Consider the following 21,643-nt stretch of genomic DNA (forward strand, 5'->3'; position numbering starts at 1 on the left):
TATAGCAACAAATTTTTGTAGCTTTATATAATTGTAATATATATATATATATATATATATATATATAATCATTTTTCGTAGCAAATTAAAAAATAACTATAATTTATGTATTTCGTGGCAAAGTGAATGAATTCTTAGCTTTGTACAAAATATTTGTGGCAAATACTTTATTTTATAGTTATGAATTTTCTAACACGTAGCTAAATATAAGGATTGTTATTATGAGACTAAAATATAAATTAGTCACAAATTTTAAATTTTCATAACAAAGTCTTTTTCCACAATAGAATATATTGTTGCTATAATATAAAAAATTGCTACAGGTTCTATTTGTTGTGGCAAAGAGTAAAATTATTTGCTATAAGTATATATTTTGTAGCAAGATTTTCTTTACCATCACTGCTACAACACAACTTTTTCATAGCTATAAGTATTTGTCCTTAGCCACAAACCATGAAAAGTAAAGAGCTACTTTTAGTTACGCCGCTTCTTGCCACGAATGCTACGGAAAAAAAAATTATGGTTAAAGTGTTTAGCTATGAAACTTTACATATTTAGCTACAATATATTATGTAGCTATATATGCATTTTGTTGTAGTGATGAGATTTGTCTATGTGTATTACTTACTTATTGCATGTAGATGTGATATCCATATAATTATGTTTTCTTATTGTATTTGTGTGTGACATATGTGAATATTGTAGAACTGTTTGTGGAGATGGTGTAGACTATCGTTTAGGATATTTCTGATTGAAGGTGACGTGCCCATAGTATATATTTTGTATGTTTTATTTTCTGTTTCGTTTAGTCGGCCTATGATACCTACTGAGTACAAGTTGAGCGTACTCACCCTTACTGCGTTCTTTCAGTGTAGATCCAGGTGCAAGTGTGCCTCAAGACAGTTGATTCAGGCAGTATTTGAAGCCCATTCGAGGTAGCAGTTGATCTATGCATCCGGAGTTGGCTACTACCTTTCTCATCTAGACTATGTCTTTATTTATATTCAGATACAAAGTTGCTCCTTTTTGGATATCCTATGTATTTTAACTTCAAGTTGTATTAGTTAGTTCTCACACTGTGACACCAAATTTTGAGGTATTGTATGGTATCTTGACTATGTATTTATGTTTTTACTATATATGTGTGGTTTAACTTCGTTATAGGAGTCTTGCCTTGAATTTTGGTATTAATTTATTCATGTTATATCAATTTGAGTGATAGACTTACTTGTCAAGACTTGCCGCGACAATTGTCATCATGACCCTTAGTTTTTAGATCGTGACATCCTCACCCTCTAATCTATATCATTAGCTACATTAGGTATGTGCCTATTAAAATGCCTATTTCATTCTATTTCTCAAACCTTCTTAGCACCATAATTTAAATTCGTCTACATTTGTTACCTAGTAATCACCCATTTGTTAGTATTTAGTAATCAACCATTTACTCATTTGTTACTTATTCCTCTCAATATTTTTATTTGCTCACTTTTATATTGTGGGATATCTAACAACACTTATTTAGTTTATAAAATTTAATGGATAATTTATCTATTTTTATTTATTTTATCCTTAGCCTTAAATACGATTCATTATCTAATGTATTTTTCAAATGTTAAAACTATTCATATCATTTACTGTTTTCTATTATTTGTGCCAATTAAAAATGGATAAATAAAAATGGAGGAAGAAAGAGGGAGTAGTAATCACCCATTTGGTCACAAACTAACCTTGGTAATAACCCATTTGTTGCTTGACGAATGTAGATGAATTCATGACCAAATGGGAAATCGGCGTTCATTATATACTCTTCCCTTGTATGTAACAACTCTTAAATCATTTTCTGTTATGTTTTGGAACTTGTTCAAATTTCCAACTGCTCATATTTTTTCCTATAAATTATAACTACCTGAGTTTAACTTATATATTATGTGTGATGTTTTTTTTATATTATCATATCACCTGATACCAGTGATGTAACTTTTTTAAAAATAAATAAATAAATTTGTGATATTAAAAATAAGACAATGGCCTACTACAACAGGATAAGGATTATCTTATAAATAAAAAATTTTCTTACACTGTTGATATATAGTTAATTAAACTTTAGCATTCTTTGGTTTCACATGGTGTATTTTTTTTATACTGCAACAATCGTTTTATTGATTTCAATAGGTAAGTGTTACAATCTTTATAAATCCTCTGATTCGTCTTTTCAAAAAATAAATTCAGGAGCTTAAAGTTTGATCTTGAATTTAAATTTGATTTGTTGATTTGATGGACTTTCTTGACTTGTGCTCGAATTCAAGGATTTTTGAGCTTGTTCTTAAATTTTGACAAACTGAATTTAAATGCTTGAGCTTTGTAGAGAAATTGTGGTGTTTAATTCACGAGCTTTCTCTTGCTTTTTGTTGTTAGAGTTATTGGTCACATCATGGATATTCACTTAACGATCAAACTAATTTAAATGAGCGCCTAGAAGTTTCACTCTAAAAAGTAAATAATGTTCTTTACCAAAAACAATCAATTTCAGAAATTAAAACTCAAAATCTCTCTTTAAGAATACCTCAAAACCTCTCATCAAGAATACCGCAAGCTAGAAACTCTAACTAAATTTTGCATCCATAACAGATGATTAAACCAACTTCTATATATGTATTCAAGAAAGATACCCCACTACCATTCCCACTATCAACACCTCTGCTGCACCACCCCCTTATTAGTGTGTAAACAACATCATGTCCGTTATATATAACAACAGCACATCCCCACAACCAAATTAAAAAAGTGGAGTACTAAAAGAGAGTTCTCTTGTTAAAAAGTCCATTGTAACAACACCCCCTTATTAGTTTTCTTAGCTTATTCTCTTTCATTAATAAGCCAGTAGCCTGACCACCATTTTTTGCTTCACTCAACAACCAACATATATCCTCCTCTTTAATACTATATTGACAATTAAGAAAAATATATTTTTGTGAACCTTTTTAAATACACACCAATATCCCAACACTAACCAACCAAAATATATACTACATAAATCCCCTTGTCTTCTTGATCATCTTGATATATACTTGGAGAGCTTCTCAATCTCCAAAGACCAAAAAAAAAAAAAACTATGTTGAAGAAAAGAGGCATTGCTATTTGGTCAATATTTTTTATACTTTTTGTTAGTTTTGATACAAATTCAGCACAGAATATTAGCAGAAACAATTTTCCAAAAGGATTTGTATTTGGTACTGCTTCTTCTGCTTATCAGGTTTGTCTTCTTCTTTCTCCATACATGCATGTGAATGTGAATCACTCATTTCTATATGACTATATCCATTCAATAATGTGTTTTTTCTATACTATTTGTCTTTTCTTAAACATAAATATTATTATTCTCCTTTACCAAAACCAATAATTATTTTTCTTTCTCTTTCATCTTTTCTTGTCCACTTTATAGTGGAACTAGGGGCAGAAGGCATTTTATTCAGTCCCCTTCATCAACATCAAAAAATGAATACTATATATTTGAACTCAAATTGAATTCTAACGTATATATAGGAAATGATATACTTTTTGATGAAAATTCTGTATCCGTTATTGATTTTACTCAGTAGTTTTATATCCAAGGAACTTCAAGAAACAAGAGTTTCTAGTTAAGATCGTCTCACTAAAAAAGGAATTAAGAATTAACGATGAACAAAGAAAAAAAATTATAGCTAAGTACATTTGATGTTAAATTAGCAATAGATTATAAAAATTATGGTAAATTAGGGGTTATTATTTAGCAATTGAATATCGTAGCTAACTCATGTGTTTATGTTGTTTCTTCTCATGGCTTTAAGATCATTTCTATCTTTTTATAAAGCAATGCTAATAATATAGATTACTGTATCTTTGTCATAAGAAATGCAATACAAACGCTTCGTACATAATTTACTTCGACAAAAATCAGCTCCTCTTGGAGGCTTAAATCCATTTTCTTTACTTGAAGTTTGGTATAAATGTAGGCATAAAAAGGAGTAAAGTCTAGAAATCTCTTATTCCATTTAAAAAATAAAAAATAAAATCCCATTGGTGCTTTTGAATTCTTTACGTTGAGGGTTATCGAAAACAATATTTCAATTCAAAAGATAAAAGTAAAATCTGCATAGGTTCGATCTTCCTCAGATATTTAGATCCAAACTTGTGAAATTCCATTGTTGTTTGTTGTTGTTAGTGCTTTCTATGAATGTAATTCCTTACAAGAATGTCTCTGTTTTTACTTTCACTTTTTATTTCCTGCAAATAACCAATGTAGACACACATAAAAAAAGTGCATTTATTAATTATGAAGTATTCCAAATAATGGTAAAAGGAACAAAGTTTAAAAATGGTAAAAGGAACGGAACAAAATTTTATTGGAACATTAATTAGCTAAGCGTGTGTACTCCGTCTCAAATTATCCGTTTCAAATTTCTAATTTGATTTTCCATTTTACTTTTTTTTTTTTTCATTAATGAGACAAAAATAATTTCAATGTTTTACCCTTTGCATTAATTACTTTTCTTCAAATTAAAATGTTAACGTTATTTAATAGAGGTACCGTGATAAATTAGATATGTTATTAATTATTTTTGTTAATCAATATGTCATCTTAATTTGAAACAATTAATTTGAGACGGAGGAAGTATCTCTCATTAATTATGAAATATCACCCAATGATGTGACTTTACTGTTCTGGAATCAAAAAGTATTTCAAATAGTAGAAGAAACTCAACAAAAAGAAAAAGAGAAGATAATTGCACTTTTGATCCCTCAGTTTTTGGCGAATTTTGTTTTTGTTTCTTATATATTGACTTAATACATTTAAATTTTAATTAATTAAAAATGAGTCATATATAAAGTATTTTAAGAATTATGCAACCCTTAAATATAGAATAACAATACAAAATTTGTCGTGGTACATAAATAATTAAAATAGTTATTTAAAAAGTTGGCGTGGTACATAAATAATTAAATGAGTTATTTAGCAATTGAAGGATAATCACTACACCAAAAAAGATATTTAGCGATAAATAATTAACCATAATAGCTTAATTGCGGCTACGTTATATTTAGAAATAATTATTTATGATAATTACATTTTAATACTCTTTGTAAATATCTTTAAAGCCTATAGCGTTATTCTTTAAAGCCTATAGCGTTATTCGATCCAATGATAATTAACCACAAAACTTTTTTTACTCTTTGTTAATTAAGACGATGCATATTTATCGCTCTAAATGCCTTTATTGTTGTATATGATTAACTTAAAAAATATAATAATTAAAATTAATATTTGAAAGACTAAAATTACTAATTTATACAAAAATCAACACAACAAAGAAACCATCAAGACTTTGAGTTGGTTAGGTAAATATCTCAACAGAATCAGTTATTTGATGGGGGGAGAGCAGCGTATTGCGTCAAGAAAGTAGCAATTTTTACTATCCATCTTTACGTTCTGTTTCTTTTTCTCTATATACACTCACATATCATTTACTTAAACAATAATCTAGTTAAGCAATGACATAGTTAAAATTTTCACTGACAAAAGTAAAAATATAAATAAATAAGCACACAAAATAAATTAAGAAAATTCTACATAGAATATATATACATGTTAAGAAATTGGCCTATTTACATAATGTAATTTTCGATGAAAGAAATTAAAATTAAATAAGAATGAGGCTAAAGGAGCATGTAAATGAAAAATACAATAATTATCAGGGGCGAATGTAGCACTATGAATGCGGGTTCTCGGGAACTCCCAAGTATTTTTGTATACCTTGTAATTATATTAAAAATATATTAAATAAATAAGATTTATAAGTAAGTAACCCATAAACAAAGTTGTTAGTTGGCTTATTGGTTCAAAAGAAGCTTGACGAAATGCCTCACATGTTATACCCCAGTTTAAATCCCCTTGGAACGATCATTTTATTTATTTTATTGGGAACTCACAAACTTAAAATTTTGGATCCGTCTTGATAATTATTTTGAGACACAGGAGTCTAATATTAGAAAAAAAAAAAAAGCGGATGAAAGCGTTATTGGAAACTTGGAGTCATTAATTAGATATGCGTGTGGTTATATGATTGGATTATAATGGCTATCAAAATCATAAATTCTCTCATAAAATTACATGAAATATGTCCCCATTAGATCTTGACTTTAATGTTCAATGATTCCCAAAAAAGATAAGGAAAAAAAAATTTTTAGTCATAATTTGACCACAATAATAAAAAGTCTTATTCACACTATAAATTAGTTTGTTTTTACTTACTTCATTTCAAATTAGATGACCCTTTCAACCTTGGCACACCCATTAAGAAATCCAATGATCAAGAGTATATTTTATCTTTTTACCCTTCTTAACATTGTAAGACTTAATAATTATTTAAGCATGGAAAATTGTAGCATATGCATGCATGAATTGAAAATCTTATAGGAATACTAGTAGTACTCCTTGAAAAGAAGAAAAAAAATCAAATTTCATAAAGTTTGTATTGAAAATGTAAGTGTTATTTTCAAAAAATTTGAAAAGTGTAGTTATATTTAATACCTACTAAGGGTAGAATGGGAAAAATTTGTGTAAAATAGTCTTGATTTGATAAGTTGGACAAGTAAATTGAAATAATTTTTTTTAAAAAAAAAAGGTCAACTAATTCGAAACGGAGGGAGTAGATATTTTTGTCCTTTTCATCTTAAATTTGAATTTCTAATATTACTTTATTTAATAACCATTTTTCAATATAGTGAAAACAATCTCAATGCATAGGAATGAACAATCGAGTTAAAATTAAGGATCAAGAATTTGAATTGGTAGGTCATGTTATTAAATTATTTTTTTTAATAGTAGTTCTATTTAAATCACCAAACTTATTTAGTCAAAATTATATTCTTATTCTTTTATTTTAAAAAATATATTAATTTATTACGAAGAAATTTTCATGCTTAAAAATCTTTTATTATTACTTAAACTTTCGATTTTTTCTAAAGTTATTTTCTTAGATTGTTATCAATGTTTCTAGAGTTGCTTATAAAAATCACTTTTTGTTTTTTGCTAAGATAATAATGTCACTCAGTTATTAATATTTTTCTCAAAAAATCACTAAATACCTCAAAAATTCCCTCATCTTCTAAGTAACATGTTATATCAGTAAACCACCATTTTTTAAAAAATAATAAACATATTAACTCAGCAAACTCATTTAACCAAAATAAATAATTTTATTTTTTAAAAAAAATATATTAGTTTATTAAGAAGAAATTTTCATACTATTTTTCGAGATGAGCATTCAAATTTTTATATATAATTCCCTACAAAGATCAGTTGTTTTTTAAAGAAAATAATATCACGTAAATAAGTTATCTAGAGATTTTAATTTACATGTAAAAGTGTGTTGAGTTGCCGTTAATGAAATATTTACCAATTCTAAAGTGTGTTGAGTTATCGTTATTGAAATATTTCACAAATTATACTTAAATATTATTTAAATATATAATTTAATAATTTTATCCCCCTCCCCAGCGGTCCTCCTCCACCTTAAATTAACACCTTTACCTGACACATTTTAATGACCTATAAATCAATATTTTGGTGTAAATTAAAAAATTTTATTCAATAGATGGGAGGGAGGACAAATTTAATCTAGTTGATAAATTTGAAAGAAATGCATTTTAAACTATTTCTAATATGTTAAGGGTATTCTTGGCCCTTTTTTTTTTTTTTGTAATTAAGAACTTGAAGAAAAAATTCTTTTGGCCTTGAAGAAAAAATTCTTTTGACCGCGATGACCACAATGATATTTGAATGTTTATTCACACTGTAACTCGAATTTTTGGTTGCATTTTTATCCTTTCTCAATTTAAATTTTTCTCAATAATTTATTAACTATTTTCAATATATGGGGTTTTTCCAATATATGGGGATTGAACATTTTTTTTGTTCACTTTACTTGGAAGAATTATGTACAAAAATAATTGGATAAATGTCATTTTTTTCTTTTAATGCTAAGAGAAAAAATTTAAAAATATTAAATAACTTATGATAATTTGTATGATCGAATGACTTTGGTTAATATTAATTTGGCTTTCTAATTATATTTGAAGTTTTATTTAAATATGTAGTATAATTTTACACCTATATTTTTTGTCAATATGATCTCTAATTAAGTAATTTTATTAATTATTATGTCTAACTAATTTAACCTACGCATTTAAATAATTTCAAATATAATTTAAAAATACTTTAATAATGATAATCAAAATTCAAAACATTTTAGACATGATATATATAGACATATTATAAAAATCATAAAATTATATAGTTGATATGTGCCAACTATTGTTATTTGCTAACAACAACCCAAGAGAGTCACGTGTTAATGTCGTAGTTTTGCTCCCTTATGTTACGTCGATTTTGATAATTTTCTATCATTACTTATATTTGTTATAAAATGATCTCTAATAAAGTAATTTTATTAATTATTATGCTTAAATAAATTTAAACTACATATTTATATAAATTTCTAATATAATTTAAAATATTCAATAACAATAGTCATAACTTAAAATACTTTAGATATGATATACATTTACACGATATACAAATATTAAAAATCATATAATTCATATGTGTTGATCATAGTTAACAACGACCTAATAGAGTCACGTATTAAGGTTGTAGTGTCTTGGTGCTATTATATTACGTCAATTTGATAATTTGTGATTGAATCATTACTTATATTTGTTGTTAATGTTTGATTAAGATTTTTAAATATTTTAATCACGACAGTCAAAATTTAAAATACTTTAACATGACAGACATCAATACATTATAATAATAATAAAATCATTTAGTTCATACGTGTCAATCCTACATATATATTATTACTACTATCACACACATTAGACAAAAAAAATTATCTTATGAAATAAATAAATTATACATTTGCTAACTTTTTATTTTAAATTATTCCCAAATTAAAAAGGAAATAACAATTTAGCCTCTTTCATCAATTTCTCTATAAATTAAAAGATGTCGTAGGGATATTTCAATTAATTTTATCTCTTTAATTCTTTATAGGGGTGAGTATTGATTATTTTAGTTTTCATTTAATCGGTTCAATTCTTTCAAATTTTTTTTTTACTATTTTCATATTTTTAATTCCTACTTTATAATCTAAATTTTTTATTTTACATTATTTATGTTCCATTTTTTTTTAATTTCTTAATCATTACTTCTTGAAATTTTATGTTATGTCACATAATTTTTTTTTCTTCATCTAGCATAACTGATTAACTACATTACTATTTTAATTTTTGAATTAAAGTAGAATTTTATTGTTGAACGAGTTTATAGACTCATATTTTCTTTTCTTTTAATTAAATTATGTGGGTCGTGAAAAGTTATCAAAAAATATGAATTAAGTATTTTTATAATATTAGTTATCAATATATATTTATTAATATATTTTAATAAATAATATACGTACCTTAAATATCAATTTAGTATCTTTTATAAGAGTTAGTTGCTATCAAATACGGGTCTTATTTTAGACATGGTGGACATCAATACATTATAAAAATTATAAAACTCATATAATTCATGTGTGTCAATTTAGTTAACATCAATCCTAAAAAGTCGTCCGCTAATATTGTGGAGGGACTTATGCTCTCGTGTTACACTGATTTGATAACTTGTCAATTATTATTTATATATGTTACTAATACGACCTCTAATTATTAATTATGTTTAAATCATTTTCTTTTATAATCATGGTGTCCGAGCCAACTTGTAATAAATTTAAACTATATATTTAAATAATTTGAATAATAACAACAATCAAAATTGTAAAATACTTTTAGACATAATAAAAATCGACACATTATAACAGATTCTTTTTAGTGAGCGTATCACAAGCTTACTCCTATTTTTTTTCAAAAAAAATAAAGAATCAAATTTGATTTTCTCTCCTATTTACTACGGCGACGAAGAACTAAATTTGAATCCTAAAAATTATACAGTTCACATGTGTTAACACCAGTTAACAAAAGCTAAAAGATATCAAGATGCATTAATGTTATATTCTTGGACCCCTGTATTATGTTGATTTGATAATTTGTGAATCATTACTGATATTTGCTATGAATATGTCCTTTAATTAAGCAATTTTATTAAATATTATATTTAAATAAATTTAAATTCTATTTAAATAATTTAAATATAATTTCAAAATATTTCAATATCAACAGTCAAAATTCAAAATACTTTAAACATGGTAGACATAAGCATATTATAAAAATCATATAGTTCATATATTTTGATCCTAGTTAACAAGAACTCATGAGAGTCGTGCATTAATGTTGTCGTCTTACGTCCTTGTGTTATGTCGATTTTATAATTTACAAATTATAATTTATATTTTTTATTAATATGATCTCTAATTAAGTAATATTATATTCAAATAAAATTTAAATTATATATTAAATAAATTATAAATATAATTTAATATATTTCACTAGCAGCAGTCAAAAACTAAATCATTATATACATAATAGATATTGACACATTATAGAAATCATGAAAATCATAAAGTTCACGTGTGTGGACCCTAGTTAACAACAATTAAAGATAGCAAGACATATTATTGTTGTAATTTTGTACCTCTATGTTACAATAATTTGATAACCTGTGAATATTACTTATATTCATTATTAATATGACCTCTAATTAAATAGTTTTAATTAATTATTATATTTTAATAAATTTAAAATATATTTAAATAATTTATAAGTCTAATTTGAAAATATTTCAATAATGATAATTAAAATTCAAAACATTTTAGACTTAATAAATATTGACACATTATAAAAATAATATTATTTATATTTGTTAAGCCTAGTTAGTATTTTAAGAAAAACACTTTTGTAATAAAATTTAGAATTGAATGACTTTTATATAACAAATAAATAAATAAATAAATAAATAAATACATTTATGTGATAAGCTCAAAATTTAGTTAATCATTGACGATTTTTACTCAAAAATATTTTAAAGAATTAAGATCAATATATAATAAAATTAGTTTTAAAATTTGATGAAAAAAAAAAGACTCAAGAGAAATAGAGGGAGAAGCATGAAAAAGGGAACGGTGAGAATGAGTAGAAGGTAAAGTTTGATGGGTCTCCTATTTTAAAGTTAAATAAACATTTTTCTTTCACATTTAATGATAGTTATAATTTACCCAACAAAAATTTTAGTTGCATTTAAATTTCATATATAGAAGATAGTAAAAGGTTAATATTATCTTTATACATTTATGGCCATTTAGCAACTTCCAAAAGATAAATATTCCTAATTAAACATAAAAGCGTTAAAGAAAACCATCAAGTTGATATTCCTTTCACCCCACCGCACACACTTGATAGAAGTTTGTTTGGTCAAAATTACTCCGATCAACAAAATCCACTTTTTGATGGGGCTAATATAGGCTCCTCAAGTTATGTCACGAAATTAGGAGTTTTAAACCAAGCACTTTTTGATGTCTCGTTTATTCCATGGAATATAAAGTTTATGATAAAATCTACTTGTATCAAATGTTTACGTTGATATAGACTTCTTTGATCCTTTCACTTATTCATGGTAGTTAGTATATATTTTTATTTGGTATAATACATAAATATGATCCCAAACTTAACATTAAATTATAACTTTGACCTTAAACTTTGACAGTGCACAAATATGACCTTTAACTATTCAAAACTGCACAAATATGACGTCCAATCCTACGTGGCAAAACACGTATTCAACACACAAAACTGGGTGCGTCCAGCTTAAAATTAAAGCGTTTCAATAGTAAAAAACTGGTAAAATGACTACAATGCCCTTACTAATTCCTTCTTATATATTTAAATGACTTTTCACTATTATTTTTTCATTGTTTTCGTCTCAAAGATGAAAATGACGTCTAATTTCTTTTGTCATTGTGGAAAAAGAGCAATATTGAAGATTTGTTAATTAGGCGGGTCAGCCTCATTTGAAAATATCGCGCGGGTATCTATATATATTATATAGCAGAGGACGAATTTAAGTTATATAATATATCTAAATATAATTTATTTAAATATTAAATTAAAGATGAAATTATACTAATAATAAAAAAATTATAGTTTTAATAAAACGTTATTAAATTAATGTTATTAAAACATTATTAAGGATAGTAGTAGTAGTATATTAAATTAACGTTATCAAATTAATGTTATTAAAATGCTATTAAATTAACGTTATTAAATTAACGCAGGGGCGGGCCTACGTGGTTGCCATGGGGTTCACCCGAGCCCCCTCGATAAAAAATTACGTTGTATATTTAAGATAGAAAATCTATACTTATGTACGTATATTAATGTTGAACAACATGATACAAGACACTTAGATAGCCCAGTGGTGTTATTTGCTCTTCTAGGGTGCTTCCTTCAGCCTACTGCGCGGGTTCGATCCTTGCTAGTGGCTGTTCTTTTTTTTTTTTTTTAATAAAAAAGATAGGTGTTGCTGCTATAGAAATAAATAAAATAATAATAATAATAATAATAATAAAAACGATGTCGTTTTAACACAAAAAGCAAAACGACACAAATAAATAAAAATAAAAATATAATAATAATAATAATAATAACGACGCCGTTTTAACACAAAAAGCAAAACGAAGTTGTTTCAGATGAAAGACAAATATGACCTTTAACTATTCAAAATTGTACAAATATGACCTCCGATCAAAAGTCCCTCCAAGTCAGCCCTTTTAATGACGTGGCATCGTGTGATTGGATTACCTTTCCACATAAGCGCAAGTGAAACTCACGCATGAGGGTTGCAAAATCGGAGGTTATATTTATTTAGGTTTTAAATAGTTAAAGGTCCTATTTGTGCACTATCAAAGTTTAAGGTCAAAGTTATAATTTAGTGTCAAATTTAGGGTTATATTTATGTATTATGCCTTTTTATTTCATTAAATCACTTCACCATAATATATTATATTGCTTGATGTAAACATCGAAAATAAATAAATTTTAATCAAATTCTACTTGTGAAATCTCAAATTTCAAGATAATATTTTTCATTATAATGATTAAAAAGATGTTATTTGTGCTAATTTTGCTTTTGTCTCAGCCATAATTAAAGTGTAAAGGGGACACGCAAATAGAGAGTATGCTGGCTAACGTGTTACTACCTCCGTTATATATATATCTTAATTATAATATCTGAAAAAATGTTAAATGAATCACAGCAAAAGAAAAGTTAAGACGTTTCTGTGAATACTAATATATAGTATCACATAAAATATGAAAAATAAGACTTTAGGTTTAAATCTAGACAAAGCTATATAATAATACCATCACTAACCAAAAAAAGACTACTAGTAGCTATAGAGATATTGGTCCCTAAAGACCAATAGCGACCGGAAAACAATGTCTTTCCTATAAATATACTTTTATTGACTAGATTTTCAATCGCTAAATGTTGGTCTCTATTAAGCATTTCTCTTGTAGTATATTTTAATTTTTTCTAATTTTATTAGTTTGTACTCTATAATTTATCAGTATACATTTTAACTTGTATGGATATATTTTATTTAATATTCCTCCTAATTTCACACATTTAATAACTCATTTATATTTATGACATGATATGTAATATGTTGGATGCAGTTTGAAGGAGCTGTGAAGGAGGATGGAAGAGGTCAAACTATATGGGACAAATTTTCTCATTCGTTTGGTAAAATTTTGTGCAGTTCCCCACTAATATTTGTTTTTTTTTTTTTCAAAAGAGAATTGTGATTATTTAAAATAATAGTTGGGGAATACTTTAATAAGTGTTATTTCAAATTTGAAATGCAAAATTTTAGAAATATATTTAAGAATTCTAAAAGTTTTTACTCACAAAAGTTAAACATAATTTTTAGCACAAACACAACTTTGACTTTCATATATATATATATATATATATATATATTTCAACTTAACATCAATTTCTTTTCTAAAAAAACATAAAATTTATCGTGTCGAGACGTCTACTAAATACTATTGCTAAATTGGTTGGATTTTGCAGGTAAAGTAATTGATTTTAGCAACGGCGATGTAGCCGTGGATCATTATCATCGGTACCCGGTAAATCTATTCAAACTTTATAAATACCACACTAATTTTTTGAGAAATTTTAATTTGGGCCACTTACAAAATGAATACATTTTTTTTTTTCTTGTATCTCTTATATGTGAAAATGAAGTTTCCTTATGTATAAAAATAAAGATCTCTTTTAAATTGTCATAAAACAAAAAAAGGAAAAGTTGGCCTAAAAAATCAATTCCCCTATTACACTTTTGGATCATTTAGACAAAAATTATTAACCATCACATCACATAATTCCAATGTACTTTTTCCCACTCTTTTAAACAGGAAGATATACAGCTTATGAAGGATATGGGAATGGATGCCTATAGATTTTCTATTGCTTGGGCCAGAATTTTCCCTAGTAAATATTCCTTTCCTTTCGTACTGGTTAAATAAGCATAATATTAATTCATTAAAAAGCATTTCCATATGATGTATACACCAAATTCAATAAATGCTATGCATTTTCCCTTTAATTTAGCTATTGTCGTTTGGTTGGGAAATTGTTATCCCGAAATAACTAATACCAGAATTATCCGGGATAACTTATCCCACCATATATATGGGATAAGTTATTCCATCACTATGGAAAAAATGGTGGGATAAGTTATCCCACCATGAATTAATCCCTCCAACCAAACAAGGAATTTAAACGATCTTTTATTTATCCTGGGATAACTTATCCCTTGGATTATTTATACCTCACACCAAACGACCCCAAAGGTACACTTGTTTGGTTTGCTGTTAACAACATGAGCGGAATTTTTTTAACTTATATTTAAACCTGTTATATAAGAGTCTGGAAGCGTTTGGAGTGAGGTATACGTTCTAATAGTCCCGGGATAAATTATGGGATTATTTTATCCCATGTTTGGTTGATGGGATACGTAAGGAATTACTTATCCCATCATTTATGCCGTAGTGATGGGATAAGTTATCACATATTTATGGTGAGATAACTAATCTCGGGATAACTTGTTCCCAATTAACCAAACGACCCTAAGCTTATATGAAGAAAATAAAGAGCAATATGGCTTGTAGGCAGTGGCGGAGCCAGGATTGACACCAAGAGGGTTCACAAGTAAACATATAAACTAATCAAAAGAGGTTCGACATCCACTATATATACATAAAAAATAATTTTAACCATGTATATATAGTGCAATTTTTCGTCGAAAGGGGTTCGAATGACCCTACCTTATATGTAGCTCCGCCACTGCTTGTAGGTTCTACTTGAACGTTGTACATAACTATGTCCAAACTATTAACATAATTAACTCTGAATTTCTTATCATTATCAGAGGGAGCTGGTGAAATCAATCAGGCTGGAGTTGTTCACTACAATAAGTTGATCAATGCTCTACTAGCTAATGGTATATTTGACATTCTTACTCTCCAATTTCTAAAAACTATATTTAATTTCTTTCAGCATTTATGTCAAAATTTTATTACATTAAACATAGATAAATTGTTTGTTGCAATATATATGTTGATACTCAGGAATTCAACCATATGTAACACTATATCATTGGGACCTTCCTCAAGCTCTACAAGACAAGTACAATGGATGGCTTAGCCCACAAATCATGTAAGTTCACCAGATGCTAATTATTCCAACTTGTCTAGATTCCGTTCATGTAACATTTATGGTAATTTTAACAGAAAAGATTTTGCGATGTACGCGGAGACGTGCTTCGAGAAATTTGGTGATAGGGTGAAGAACTGGATCACTATCAATGAGCCTCATACTGTTGCCATCCAAGGCTTTGATGTAGGGCTACAAGCACCCGGGCGATGTTCCATCCTCCTACGAGCTTTTTGCAGGGCTGGAAACTCTGCAACTGAGCCTTACATTGTTACTCACAATCTACTCCTTGCTCACGCCACTGTTGTTGACATTTACAAAAAGAAGTACAAGGTAAAAGATTTTGGGAAGAGAAGAACAAGCAATAAATTGGGACTTCTCCTAGTCAGTATCCATCGGTTACATACATTGATTATACATGATTATACGCATAGTATACATAAATCATACATCCCACTAGCTATTCTTAGTTTAAGCGGTTGGGTGGGAGGCAGTTTAAGTTAAAAATTTCATTGTGCTTAAAAGAGATTAAACATTATGATCAATTGCTGCTGCAGCCAATGCAACATGGATCAATTGGGATATCACTAGATACCTTTTGGTATGAGCCTTTGACAAATTCCAAAGATGACATTGAAGCAACAAAAAGGGCCATTGAGTTTAATCTAGACTGGTAAGGATTAAGTTGGAGTAGTAAAAAATGGTGCTTAATTTTTGCTTCCAATGGAACAGTAACATCTGTAAAACACATGGAATTTTTCAAAGACAGACTTAGTTTGATGGTGAAATGATCTGTTACTGAATGCAGGTTTCTTGAGCCTGTGATGCTTGGAAGATATCCAAGTTCAATGGTAGATAGAGTGGGAAGCCGGTTGCCAAAATTTTCTCCAGCTGAGTCTGCTCTTGTGAAAGGTTCCTATGATTTTATAGGCATAAATCACTATACTACATGGTATGCTAGCAAGAATAAGACCAACATAATTGGTGTTCTTCTCAATGACTCAGTTGCAGACTCTGGTGCCATTACCCTCCGTATGCCCTTGAAAACTTCTTTATTAACAGATTACATGATTTATTAGATTACATCCTCTTAAATATATATATATGTATATATATATATATATCTTTCATTCTACTAATTGCAAACCTCGTTGTTTATTATGAACTAAGCGTTTTTTCTTGTACTTTTGTATCTTGCAGCATTTAAAGGTTTGAAGCCAATAGCAGACAGGGTATGCAATTTGATCCAATATACCGTGAACCCCTCTATAATAGACTTCCTTTATGATAAATTTCACAGAAAATAGTCAAAAGGCTCCCCCACCTTTACCCCAAATTCCAACTACATATCTATACTTTACGGGTCCTATGACCCTGAACTATTTTAAACGGGTCCTATGACCCTGAACTATTTTAAAGTGGAATTATTACCTGAACGTTGACATGACAAGAGAGTGTGTTTCACGAACGAAAATTATTTATTAAAAATTTATTTTTAATATTTTTTTATTTTCTTTATTCATTTTTAATTATTATTTTCTTTATTCATCTTCTTTCTTCTTCTTCTTTCAAACAATGGCATCCAAGAACTCTCTCTTAATCATATATTACCATCCCAAAATACTCTCCTCATAAAATAAAAAGCTTCAACAACTCTTCAATGGCTATCATGGCCAAAATCTCTCCACCACTATTTCACCAATACTGCCAACGTCATCAACATTTCCACCATTCCCACTATTTGACCACTACTTCAGATTCCTTCATTTTCTGTCCATATAAATCTTCAATTTTTTCTTTTTTTTCATTGTCCAATTTTTTCAAAATTTTGTCGAAATCTCAAGAATTAAGAATCTAACATCAAAAAAATTAAGAATCTTTAAGACAACATTGTATTATCCATATCATGTTATTTTTCACCACACTTTAATCCAAACCAATCTTTTAGTTCAAATTATGAATTTTATCTCAATTCTCCCTAAAAATTTCTCTACTGTTTCCCACTGGAGTGGCTTCGTAGTCGCCGGTGAAACTTTTTCGGCGACCGGATGGTACTCAAGAGGAGCGCATTGATGTTGCGCACCTAACCCAAAAAGAATGTGTAGCTAAATCGACCTACAACACTGAGAAATTGAGTAATAAAATAGCAATCTCTAAGTCAATTTCGGATGAACAATGGTGTAGTGTCCAAGAATTTATTTCCCTTGTGAATTCGGGTTTTATTCAAATATTTTCAAGTGGTGGAAATGTTAACAAAGATGAATTTTTATCTAGCAATGTAAAATTAAACATTTCCATTGACCAAAAGCAGAATCCCAAAATGGGCGATTAAGCCGTAATTGCGACAAAACCAGAAAAAACAACTCCCATTAGCCGCCATCACCACCGCCACCCCATTAGCTGCCACCGCAACTCCCACCTCCATTACCTACATTGCCACCGCCACCCCTCCCTCACCCCTTTTATCAAATTTAGGGTGGAATTAAGAAATAAAAAATAAAATTTAATTACATGTGAGAGATTGTTGGGAATTTACTTATCTTTGTTTGTCTAATTTCATTCAATGATATAGATTAGATGATGATTCAAGAATATTGATATTTTGCTTGGTGAGAATGATGAAATTTTAATTTGGGTTTGTAAAATTAAAAATGGTGGAAGATAAGGGGAAATAATAACTAAAAAAAAAAATAAAAAAAAATTTGACTGGTCAAACTCGTGGATTTCACCCTTATGTGAAGATGTGGTTGTGGCTTTTTAGGAGTGCAATAATTCCATTTTAAAATAGTTCAGGGGGTTATAGGATCCCTTCAAAGTATAAATATGTAGTTGAAATATGGGGTAAAGATTGGAGGAGCTTTTGACCATTTTCTCTGAATTTCACTATAACAACCAATTTTTCCTTAGAACATATTTTCATGTTATGTTACACTATATGTTCTTTAAAACAACATTACACGATGGCAGCCAAAAAGTATGTGGACAGCCGACACCGTTACAGAGAAGTTTGACTGTACCACAAGTCAAAAGGTTGCCTTAAGTTATTGCAGCTTTGTGGATTGATATGTTGATGATATTTACTTGCAGGCAAGTTCAATATGGTTGTACATAGTGCCGCAGGGTATTAGAAGCTTAATGAATTACATCAAGCAAAAGTATGGGAACCCTCTAATCATAATCACTGAAAATGGTAAGTCTCTAAATCTGTATGTAGCTACTAAACTATACGCTCAACCAATATTTATTGGATTTGATAAAGAGTTGGAAGAAATGGTTCTATCCTCTTATTTTGATTTCTTGAACCGAGAGATCCATGAATTGAGATCCTAATGCATACAGATACAAATGGTCAAATAAAGGTCATTCATCTATTTTGAGTCTTTGCTTTGTTAATTATCATGACGCAAGAATCCTTTCTATGCAACTGTTTACAGGAATGGATGATTCAAATAATGTATTTACATCTCGACAAGACACTCTCAAGGATACAAAAAGGATCAGCTATCACAAGGACTATCTTACTAACCTGCTAGCTGCTATCAAGTAAGTTATTAGAATGTCAGTTATAACCAACTTTTCGCATCTAAAATCCTACTTGATCGAAAAATACAAAAGAACAACGTATTCATTCGACTTCTGTTTTGCTGAATATGCAGAGAAGATGGCTGCAATGTGAAAGGATACTTTGTGTGGTCTCTGATGGATAACTGGGAATGGGCAGCTGGATTTTCTTCGAGGTTTGGTCTTTATTATGTGGATTACAAGGACAACCTCAGGAGATATCCCAAGGATTCCGTGAACTGGTTCAAGAATTTCCTGGGCTCTGCTTAAGTGATACATGTTACTTACAAGCACCATATATACATAGGTTCCACACGTGAAAGACATAATGCAGTGTATACAAATATTTTTTCATTCACAGTACCTTAATGTCATTCAATTGAGTTCACTTAGTTTGCTCATAGAATAGCTGTTAAGTATCTTGCAAAGTACATCACAATCATTTTACAATTCAAATGCTACTTTTAGCAAAGATCAAGTTTGATGGGATATTCAACTAAGACACCTAATAACTTGGGTTGACTTATTTGGAAATTAGTAGTAGTAAACATCTTGGAATCAACCCAAATCCTATTTCCTGTGTAGTCAATGACTCTATGAAGGGCCGAAACTTAAGATATTAGTTATCCTCACCTCCTAGAACCCCCTTCTGGTTGTCATTACTCGATAATTTTCATTTTACTAATGAATGATTAATTTACACTCCAAATTAGCAGAAACATCCGTTTAAACAAGCTCAAAAATGGCATCTCCGGCAGATTTTGTGTTTTAGGAGTCAGAGTTTAAGACAACAAGGGCATCAGCTAGCAATGAGGATCAAATTTATCAGAGTTAAAGTTGTGCGTTGAGCTAATTGAGTCCGATTTATACCATGAACAGATCAAGAACTTTTAGGCCAAGAAATCTGAGAGAATTGATTCAAGAAGTACAACTAAAGCTATTTTGTTCAATTGATCTTTCAAATCCCACTTGTAGGTGTAATTTAATTAAATGCACCAATATTTCCAATGTAATCTCACAAGTGAGGTTCGGAGAGAGTAGGATGTATGCAGACATTACCCCTACCTTTGTAGGGTAGAAAGGCTATTTTTGATAGACCCTGAGCTAAAAAGAAGTGAAATCATAACAGGATAGAATGAAAACCAACAATAACAACAACAAATAACAAAATAATTAAAACAATTGATGTAACATGTAGTTGTAAAATTGGAGAAAAGAATACTATGCAAATACTAGGTAAGATTACTAAATAAGAAGAAGATGAGGAAAGGAGACTGGCTCCCTGCCTATCATTTAGGAAAGTACTACAACACATAACTACTTGCTACCGTTCTAGCCTAATCCTTGACCTCCAAACCTTTTCATCTAGAGTCATGTTCTCAGTAGATGAAGATTTGCCATACCCTATCAGATCACCTCTCAGTTCTTCTTCGGCCTATCTCTATCTCTCCTAGAACCTGCTATAGACAGACTTTCACACCTCCTTATTGTTGCCTCTGTGAACCTCCTCTTAACATGTTTGTGTAATGACCCTTCAGGTTATTTCTCGGAATTTCACTTATTTACTGTTAGAGCTTTTTCATAACTGCCTCAAGTTATTTATGACTTGCTGGAACCGATAGTTAGGTTACCGGCCAGTTCATTTGGTTTTTAGAACTATTTTCCTATTTAGAAGTCTTCGCTGGTATCAAATGGCCATCGAACAAAAAATTCAATAAAACAATATCGGATACGAATTATGACTGCATCAGCAGCTCTGAAATATTGATTTTAGGTTGGGTAGACCTTTGGTTTGGGTTCCGCTACACCCGAACTCATTTTGACCCATTGGTCAAAAAGTTGATAAATTAAAAATTCGAGTGTGTGGACCACATTTGATTGAAAAAACCTCGGATGAAAAATATGACTTCATCAACGCATCCGAAATATCGAAATTAGTGTGGTTGCATATTTTGTTTGCTCATATTAGACTTAGGATGCATCCCAAAGCCTTGACCGAAACTTGAAATCAAATTCCAAATTTCAGCCATCGTCTAGTGCAATAAGGTACCGCGATCATGGAGGCCTTAGTGCGATTGCGATGCCGCGATCGAAACTAGCGTGGGTGCGCGACCGTCCTATCAGAGGGCCTGGGAAGAGATTGTTTAAATACTCCTTTTGATCGAGATTTGGTCATTTTTGCGATGCCTTAAGTTCCACAAACCCTAATAGAGAGTGTAGACCTTAAAGTGGGTCTTGGGTGTTGATTGGGAGCTTGAATAACTTGCATAATCATGTTTAACATCAAATCTAATGTATGAATCCTTTGTTTTTAGTGTT

At 29.1% G+C, this 21,643-nt stretch overlaps 1 protein-coding gene across 1 annotated transcript; it reads left to right on the top strand.

The window, feature by feature from the left end:
• Nucleotides 1-2,513: 2,513 nt before the first annotated feature.
• Nucleotides 2,514-19,712, top strand: LOC107876837 (beta-glucosidase 40). The gene is made up of 13 exons (XM_016723675.2): nucleotides 2,514-3,256; nucleotides 13,717-13,783; nucleotides 14,117-14,175; nucleotides 14,464-14,539; nucleotides 15,480-15,551; nucleotides 15,679-15,766; nucleotides 15,841-16,096; nucleotides 16,321-16,436; nucleotides 16,572-16,795; nucleotides 16,964-16,995; nucleotides 18,851-18,953; nucleotides 19,198-19,306; nucleotides 19,420-19,712. Exons 1-13 carry the CDS (start codon nucleotides 3,116-3,118, stop codon nucleotides 19,592-19,594), a joined length of 1,518 nt encoding a protein of 505 aa, XP_016579161.1. The 5' UTR covers nucleotides 2,514-3,115; the 3' UTR covers nucleotides 19,595-19,712.
• The last annotated feature ends 1,931 nt before the right edge of the window (nucleotides 19,713-21,643 follow it).

This window comes from Capsicum annuum, chromosome 1 (assembly GCF_002878395.1).
Source record: "Capsicum annuum cultivar UCD-10X-F1 chromosome 1, UCD10Xv1.1, whole genome shotgun sequence".
In the NCBI taxonomy this organism is placed as follows: Eukaryota; Viridiplantae; Streptophyta; class Magnoliopsida; order Solanales; family Solanaceae; genus Capsicum; species Capsicum annuum.